The 9,681-nt window shown below is 40.6% G+C and overlaps 1 protein-coding gene across 7 annotated transcripts in view; it reads right to left on the reverse strand.

The window, feature by feature from the left end:
* ncam1a (neural cell adhesion molecule 1a) overlaps positions 1 to 7,095 on the reverse strand; it is a 267,592-nt gene extending 260,497 nt beyond the window's left edge. For 2 of the 7 annotated variants that reach the window (XM_084373256.1, XM_084373257.1), the window contains exon 1: positions 6,763 to 7,087. In XM_084373256.1, coding sequence (XP_084229382.1) covers positions 6,763 to 6,814 — 52 coding nt within the window. In that variant the 5' untranslated portion in view covers positions 6,815 to 7,087. Of the gene's footprint in view, positions 1 to 6,762 lie in introns of all 7 variants that reach the window. The other 5 variants (XM_084373255.1, XM_084373258.1, XM_084373259.1 and 2 more) reach the window with 5 other exon arrangements.
* Between the last annotated feature and the right edge of the window lie 2,586 nt (positions 7,096 to 9,681).

Genomic DNA, 9,681 nt, shown 5'->3' on the forward strand with positions numbered 1-9,681 from the left:
GTCACACAAAGCGGGGTCATTCCATGCAAGACGAGGACTCTGACCAACCAAGACAAAACAAGAGCTTGGACTTAAAAAAGGGGTTTGTTGCACGATTTGCAAAGTAAGTTTTTTTGGTCTGTGCCAGACTTTTCGAAGCCTAGACTTGTCCATGCGTCATTAGCAACTAGCTTGGTAGTTGCAATAGATAAGTTTGTAATTATTCTTAATACTTTGTAGAGCACCAACACAGGCTGGGAGTTCACCTTATATTGTCATATGCAACACTGTGCACCTTGTGGAAAAGGTTTTGCGGTTCTTCCATATAAATTCCCACTGAAAATGACCCAGTTTTCAGTTTTACTTACACTGACTTTAATGTTCAATGACTATAAGCATAATGCAAACCATCAAAGAGTGTGCTGGTTTACCATCTGTGCAGCTAGGTACAGCTAGGTATATACTGTACTGAGTTTTGCAAAGTAATGATGTGTTGATAAAGAAAAGAAACTCATTCAAGAGTTGGAGGGTTGGGGGAGGGGGGCCCCAATTCTGCATAACAAACCCATCTCCTTTTTTCTGTTTTTTTTTTTTTCTTTTTTTCCCAAGATTCAATTCTCTACAGGACGCCTTCATTGCTCACACAATGCAAATCACTCATGGTCCCTATTCATGCGCTGATTAATATGCAAAGACAGCCCATCCTCATCTAACAGTCAGCAGAGAAGAAATGTAACAGCCAGCCGAGTCACTCTGAACTTATCTGCTGGAGCGATCTGTACTTTTTTGATTCAGAATGAAGAGGCACTGTGAAATGACATGAATTTAAGGATGATTAATCAAAATCCTCTCCCTTACAGTGTGTTTCATTCTCAAGTCTAACAACTGTTTAACCAATACGTGATGTTTTATCCACAGATCTGCAAACAGCCACTGCTGACATGACTAGTCTGTAATTGTTACTGTCTGTGTTTCTCTGATCATTTGTTATATCTGAAGTGTAAAACTACATCCTCTTTGTGGATTATAACTTTTAAAACCATATAAAACATAATTACCAAACTTTATGATTTGGTGTCATTTAAACAAAATAGGGAATGAGGCTTAAAGCTGCAGAACGCTAACTGTTGCTATCGTTCAGTTATTTGTATTCTCTCAGTGATTTTTCATTTTCATAATTTACACTTTGTTTTTTTCTTTCATTAACATTTCATGTGTATCAAATATTGAACACAATTGTGAGAACTACACCTTTATCTACTTCAATTCATTGGTTTCATCTGTGTGTCCAATGCAAAGATGTGGAGTGTGTTTAGTTCGGCTTACAGAGAGAATACATATGCATAATTTTGAAGTTGTTCATTGTTTTAAACATAACAAAGACTACAATGACGGGGAGAAGAATAAGCAGCAACTGTATCTGGAAACAGAGAGAAATGAATGCACAATAATGAATGAGGCTTATGTAAGCTCACATCTGGCAAATCAACTATACTCGCAATCATGAGAGTCAATGAAAAGTCATTTTCTGATGCTGTCTTTTGATTTCAGAACTGTACAGTAGCAGCAGTGTGCAGTATAGAGCTGAATCCAAAGGGGGGTACAGCTGTAATCCGAGCGGCTCCTGTGCTGATGAGAATTTGATCAACATAAGCTGTGATAAATTGCTACAAAATGTGTACATGTCACATTGAATGCACCGTGGGTCTCGCTGAAACTGCAGAGCAAAAAAGTTCTGAAGATCCCGAATCTAGTTTTATTCCGAGAGCAGACTAAAAACGCCTTATAATTTTCCCTTGTTTGGCTGCTTTTTCCAGTTCCCCTAAGTCAAAAATAGCCCGTATTATTTTCATAGTGGCTTTGAACTCACCACAGCAGTTAAAGTCCCATATGTTAGTCATTTAGGAATTGTGTATTTTTTCTCTCCCTCAAAATGTTAAGTCAAACTTTTTCTCCTTTTTTAGGAGCAGCCTTACGCTTGACGCACGAAAACATTGTCATAGATCCAAAAGGTTCATTAAATGAACCTCACAGTTCACTTTGTCTTAACATCCTAAAGCACATGGATCTGCTTTGTTCTTGAAGTCGGTAGCTCCACTTTATAAATCTGTATAAATGGAATGGCAGGTGCACTGCAGCAACTGGGAATTCGGCATAAAGCAGCATTTGAAAAAACACAAAACGGTGTTGGCTGTATTTCAGTGATGAAATAAAAAGAAATACAAATAAAAAAATAAATAAAAGTCCATTTTGAGTTTGAAAGTCTGAAGTTTAGAATGCCATGGAAAAGTATTTTACAACTCAACGACGATAACTTTATCTCCCGTCTGTCACTGAATGAGTAACAATGAAATGACCAGATTTTTAATAGAAATTAGGAATTCCTTCTTTCGCATATTTGATTGAATGACACTGAAGCAAAAAGTAAGTCAGCTTCAAAAAAATATTGTATGGCCCTCTATCATTACTTCCGTCTTGCCAATGCAGTTTGCTCATTGAAATGAATGAGGCGGCTTGTTTTCCCTAAATGGTGCTAATGTCAATCTGAACACAGCTGACAGCAAAGTACATAAAACAAAACAAAAATCTGTCTCCTCGTCTCAACGCCAGGCAAAAGCAACTCGCTAGCTCGAGCCACAACTCATTTTCAGGCCAAATCGTGTAACTGAGCCGCCAGTCGACCTTGCCGCTCTTGTGTTTGGCCTCGCCTATCTGTGAAAATCAACCCAGGGTCTTTCGTGGTCAATTTGTCAACAACAAACATGCTTCATACGGCTGCATTTTTTAGCGAGATCGTGGTTTCGTTTAAAATACCTACTTCTGTAAAACAACCGCCACTGTTTGCCTCACACGGGACTGGAACCTTGGTTTCGTCGGTGAAACTTCCCAACCTCCTCCCAGTGCTGACTTTCTGGCTCTTTCGAAACTATTTGTCTGTTGTTCCCGTCATTATTGCCCTCTGCTGGTAGTGCACCTTCACAAAATGTGTGTACTTTTCGCGCCAAGGTGAGCCAAATGGTCAGCCTCACACGCTCTAGTGGATCAGCGGGTGTATTAATAGGCTAGGCTGCAGGCCAAAAGCCTACAATCACATGGTCACAATCATATATAAGCATTAGTAGTCATCAGCTATCACTTTTCCGCAAACCTTAAAATGATAATTTCACATCCATAGCGCAGTAATACGAGGTACTCACTCAGGAATTGGTACAAATAGTTTAGTTACTCTGATAAACATCACTCTTCCCGGATACAGAATCAGGGCCGTGCTTATAGTAGGTCACTCCAATAACACCATGTCTGAACACACCAGACTCAATCCATCTGGCTGCAGACAGACTAAGACAAGAAGGGACGCCGTCTGTGTCCACTCCTGAAATCATTTTCAATTTAGTCCGGCCATTATTCAGTCTTTTCTTTGAAGGTGGCGAGGCTCTTCATCCTAATGTTTGTTACGAGCCTCAAAATTTAATTATCAGCGAACTGGAACAGGAACTGGAAATCAATAAATGTAATTAAATTGCTCAGCCTTCATACTGTGTGATGCTATCATTACCCTTTTAATACCCCGGGCTTCTCAAATAATATGATCAATTTCTTTGAATTTCTTCCCCTTTTTGCACCCGGGCAGAGCTAAAGAACAGTCGTCTAATTATCCGCTTCTTGGCTCCTTTCACTCTCCCTCCCATGATGAGGTGCAGAGAGTTGCGGGGGCGTCTGAATACTTCGGGCAGGATCATGAATCATATAGAAAAAGAGGAACATATCCCCGACTGTTCCTGGTACCACGCCGCCCCCTACACAACTAGCAGTGACAGGTTGACAGTGTTTGGGTGTTTGGTGGCAAGAAATACTGTTGATTTGAAAAAATAACATCAAAAGGTAATCAGCAGAAACTAGAAAAGCCTGTTTTATATATGTGTAGGAGAGTGCAACCAGTTCAGCTGCTTGTATATCAGAAGTTTAGGAATCAGAGATGCGGAGGCCGAGTCACGGGGACTCGGGTTGACTCGAGTCAACGTTTAGAGGACTTGCAACGTGACTTGAAGATACTCAAAGCTGCTGTCAGCGTTTTTTGCCAACTTCCTGTCTGTTGCTAACCTCATCTGTCACTCATTGTGTTAAAGAAAACAACGCTGACAGCAGCTTCTAGACTCGACTTGGACTTTGAGACATTTTTTTTTTCTTTTTATTTGTCTGGCTGTCAATGTTTCACTGTTTAAAAGTGATGTGAAGGGTTTTTTTGTTTGGTTTTTCGGGAGAAATTAAGAAATAAATAAACTTTATTTTTTGTTTGATGACATTTATTCCACTGAATATCAGTTTTATTGCAAAACAAATTAAATCAAATCAAAATTGCAATGTGACTAAGTGCAATATCCAAATCGCAAAGAACTGCAGTTTTTTTTATAAAAGGTAAAATGTGTCACAAAACAGTGTTTTAATTAATTATGTAGTGCTGCAGAGATCTCTGGGAGCTCTGGCCTACATAGTTTGCTCTCCAGGTGTGATAAAACATGTTTGTTTGGCAGAGACATCATGATTTTACTAGTTTTTTAATGTGATGTAAAATAATAATCATAATAATAATAATCGTGAATTATATCACAATCGCAATATCATTTTTTGACCATATCGTGCAGCCCTGTCAGACGTGTACTAATACATTGTCTTTTCTTAATAAATACTGCAGGTAAGACTGCAGTATCCTGGGGAGGAACAAGTGACTTGACTTGGGACTTGACTTGCCCAAGGAAAAAACAACAACTCGGGAGTTTCTTGAGACTTGGGCAAAATGACTTGAGGCTCATGTTTGTTGCAAATACTGTGAAGATGTGCAAGTTGACACGCATTATTCCCACATGACCGATTAGATCCCGACTGATACATCGATCAGGCCAACAATATTGGCCAATTCTGGCTCACCACAGATATATTGAATAGTTTGTCCACCAGAGGGTACTGACACGTTTACTTTCCACTTTAAAATGTCAGTTAATAGCTTTGTCACAGCGTCTTAATAACTAAATGTAAGGGATCTTAAGTAAAAATGTTGAATACAGTATGTTAAAATGTTTATGTCGATGTAAATAATTACCATTTTCACATTTTTTATATCTCAGATATAAGTATCAGCCTCTGTATGGGCTTTTTCTGTCTGACACAAGTTACACTGAAGGCAAAAATAGAGAATGACTACAAAAGCAGGACAACTGCAGAACTACAGAAGAGGAATGGTGAAATCAACCTGAGGTGAGAATAATCATCCTTGTACCTTCTAAATGGGATAATGTCTACTGCATTAAATTATTACTAAATCAAACTATTCTTCCCGTCTCCAAGGACCCCTGGGGGTCCTTAAACCCCACTTGGTGCACACAGTTGCAGTCTATAGAAGGAAGGGGGCAGATGCAGGGAGGGGAGGAGGATGTGAGGAGCAGAGGAGGTGGGGGTTTTAGGGGGGGAACGGGTCCCCTCCCGCCCTATATAACCATGGGAGCTCTGGGATTGGATCCTATTGTATACATTGAATGACTATTCAGTCGCCCCTCAATGGAAGACGAATTTCCCCCAACCAACCAACCAAATTAGAAAAACTTCGATCAGATCTGTCATTTTGCGCCTAAAACGCGCCGCGCTGTTCAGTTGGAAACTCCAGTGCCCTTGTGGGACGATGGTGGGGGAAAAAAAACAAAAGAAACAAGAGTTTATGCCAAATAAATAAGGTCAAAGGCGGTTAACCTACAGGATCAGACCGATGTTAAACTCTAAAATCCCACATTGACACATCCGCGCAGAATACCCCTTGCGTGCCAAATCCGATGATGGCCAGAGTCGAAATGTTGGACGCATCTAATCCACCCGACGAGAAGAGTTTAACCGCGTGGTTATGACACACAAAATCCGCATTTCTTCTCGATAGAAATGTCCTTAAACCTGTTTGTTAATCGGACTGAAACAAAGCATCCTCGCGCAGAGCGAGCGACGCTCCTCGCTCTCCATCCTCGGTGCGTCACAGCTGACCCTGCACAAGTGAGAGAGCCGAGCTGGACTTGTGCACATGAACATATGTCGCTTAATTGAGGATATTTGGCATCTGGACACGGAAACTGTTGCCCCGCATGCAGACACAGACAGTCAGTGCATTAATATCTGCTGGCATTAGAGGGACCAGAAAAAAAAAAAGCGTGCCTGCATCACCACCCGCCAGCCGTAATCTCCGCCAGCATCCACCAACCTCTACCCGCACTGATGAACTCACACGCTCAACTCACATAAAATAGAAGCAGGTGTGGTGACTTCTCATCGAATTGACACAAACAGTACAGTAAAGCTTTTAAACTCAAGAAGGCTGAGCCAACCGGACCCGAGCTGACATGCTCCTCCGTATTGCGCGGAGAGATTCAAAAAATGCACCGCGGCGAGCGGCTCCTGATCCCAAAACTCGGAATAGAAACAGCTCGAAAACTGCAGCACAGGCGCCCGGGTTTCTACTTCAAGCCTGAATCCTCTGAAAAAGCGCTTGAACTCTCACTTTACGCAGAAACTTTTGGCTCGATCGTGGTGCATTTTTTCTTCTTTTTTTTTTGCACCCCGCTCCCAACCTGACGCCCCTGTCCGGAGCCGGTGACAAGGATGCCCGCCAGCGGGACCAGAGGATGCTGCTCCACAGTCAACACCAGCTCGGCCCTACGCATCGGCTGACTTTTGCTTTGGCCACACAGCCTCGGAATTAATCTCCGCATCACCTCGTATGAATAATAAATAACTCCAGCTTCTTACCTGCACAGCCAATGAATAGCAATCCCCAGATGAGGTCCCTTATTTGAAGCATTGTAATGTGTCACAGATATTCTCCTCGAAGAAGCAGACGCACTTTACACAAGCGAGGTGTCTCTACAGAGAGGTGGCCGAAAATCTGATTATCAGCCTGTTTTTGTTTTTGTTTTTTTAAGCAGGGGACAACAACTGCTACCGGACGGAATTTTGGTCCTTGTCGCTACCCGTGTTCGCGGCACAATGAGTGACAAGCAGCAGCCGTAGCACGCACCCGCGCACACACACGCATGCACTCAATAGATAGCGAGCGCGAATTACTCCGCCCGGTAGGCTTTACCCGCACACACACACACTCACACATATGCAGACACACACACTCCGAGGGGGCGGGCTGAGGTGAATGCTGTAACAAAGTAGTGCGCGGAGCTGCTGGTGGAGACGGCAGATGGTCACCAGGGGCTCTAACTCGGATTACTGAGCTTAGAAACCGGCTGAGAAACACACAGAGCAAGGCACTTATTTTAAACCGGGGACTTATTAGAAGTTTGATTCAGATGGGTTATTATAATAAATATGATGATGGATAAATGAGGACTAATGCAGTTATTATTATGTTATGTGGTGTTATTTCTGACACAGCATTCATTCCTTTACTGTTCCAAACTAGGGATGCACATTTTTAAGTAATTTTCTTTAATCGATTGTCAGTTAATCGTTATGATAAATGAACATTCTGACATTAGAAAACAGTTTTAACCACTGACATCATCTATGTTTGATTTAAAATCACAGTTGGCTGCATTAGGAGTTCAAAGAACAGATGAAGTAAACAAAAACTTACTTGAATTTTAAATAAAATAACACAAAATAGTGCCTTCTTGATGCCGTCTCTCACTGTTCAACAACTGGCAACATAATCCAACTGATACTGAGGCGACTAACTGGATAAAATGTGATATCAGTTTGTGTCAAATGTCTTTTTGTATTTTTTTTAAATGACAAATTACTTGTATATCAATTAAATACATTTTCTCACACCAGTATTTTGTGGGGGTTTTTTTAAAAATATATTTGAAAAACAAGTATCTTATTGTAAGATTTTTTTTTTTTGTATTTGTTTCTGCCTCTGATTGTCAATTAAGACATTTTTAATTTGTTAAATTCTTAACAGCGATTAATGATTGATCATTAACATCCCTAGTCCAAACTACATTGTTGTTTTCTTATGTTTAAATCACCTGATATTTGCAAAATGTTCAGGCATATGGGGAAATCAACGTAAAGTATATCCAATCATTTCAATTGAAAGTTTTCTTAAAATAACTATTAAAGGGGCTCCATGTAGTTTGAGAAGAATTAGAATTTAATATGGTAACAATATTAATGAAGTGATAATAGAGAGGCTGTTTATTTCGTTTGTTTCGGCATAAACCAAAAAAACAGTCAGTGAAGATCTTTGTCTTCTGATTGAAATGTCTTCCCCAAAACTACAAAGTGCACCTTTAAAGCTGCTGTAACTGATTTTTTAAATTAAAATTAGTGTTAAATAGCTCTATATCCAAAAGTTAGTGTTTGGTCAGTGACCCATGTCTCTCCTCCCTCTGCTCATGCGGTAAAAGAGAAATACATTTTTTGGTATCCCGGCCCACTTTATCCAATCAGGACAGAGAACTCCATAAAGAGGCGGTCCTGTCTGCTCATGAACGCACAGAGAGCGCGCTATGTTCGCTGCTGTGTCTGGCGATTACCGCCGCGCATTCATGTGGTGACATACAGTAGAGAGGAGGGAGGGGATTGTTAAATGCAAATCAGACAGGAAGTGTGCTAAAACGACGACAATGCTAACAGCAGTTTCATTCGGTAAGGTGCTGAACAGAGTGTCTTTGACTGTTGTTCTAGTTATTTTAGATAGTTGTATGGAGTTTATCCGTAGCTGTGGAAGTAAATGCTTCATTTAAAGCAGCAGAACAAGCTGTAAACATCGGCATTATCAGCACCAAATAATTAATACCATTACATTTATTATGTATTTGTGTCCTCCTGATATATGCAGAGTCCATATACTTCTTTTAGTTGGTATCTGTAGAACGTGTTATCACGGTTGCAGGGCCACAGGGATCACTCCCGCAAGCAGAAATACAGCAATTTGTGCTTATTAACATAAGTATGTCGAGATAGCGTGAAGTTAATAAAGAGAGTAGCAAATACGTTTTGCAAAAGTGCCTCCTGGATTTATTGCACATTTACAGTCTCCATCAACTCTTGAGGGAAATATGTGGCTTTTTAGCTCCAAACGCTTGATTATAGCCTTTTCACTGTAAACAGGCTGTCTGCTTCAATGTTGGAAATGATGTTAGAGGCAAAATTTAGTGTCAACTGTCAAAACAACAAACTAGGAAAAGTTTGGCCTCCAACTTTGTCAGGAATGTACCATTAGTCCTCTCGTTATGTAAGGAGGCCGCTCTGTTAGACTAATGGTGTGTTCCATCGTACTCGGGAGAAAACGGCCTCCAACACGGAAAAGTGCAGTGGAACGGTCATCCAAGTCAGAAACATTGACAACATGATGACATCATAACAGTAACAGTACCTCTTCATCAAATCTTATGTCATATAGTGGGTTTTTTGTTTTGTATAAATTGTAGTTGTCATTTTCACGTTCGTTCAAGTCTTTGAGAAGAACACCTATTAGCAGCAAGCACCCCGGTTTTTCCAAGCAAATGTACTGGAACACTTTTAGATTGGAAGTCGGAAATTCTGACTTCTGACTTGCAATGAAACGCACCATAACTCCGACTTATCAAGTATTAACTTGTATGAAGGCGGGTCCAGAAAAAACACATCCTTTAAGTATTAAGTTGCTCCATAGACTAAATACAACCAGCTTCACTTGTAGCACATTTTTATTTCTTTAGCTCTTTT

The sequence above is a fragment of the Pagrus pagrus genome, assembly GCF_965226575.1.
Source record: "Pagrus pagrus genome assembly, chromosome: 14".
Lineage (NCBI taxonomy): Eukaryota > Metazoa > Chordata > Actinopteri > Spariformes > Sparidae > Pagrus > Pagrus pagrus.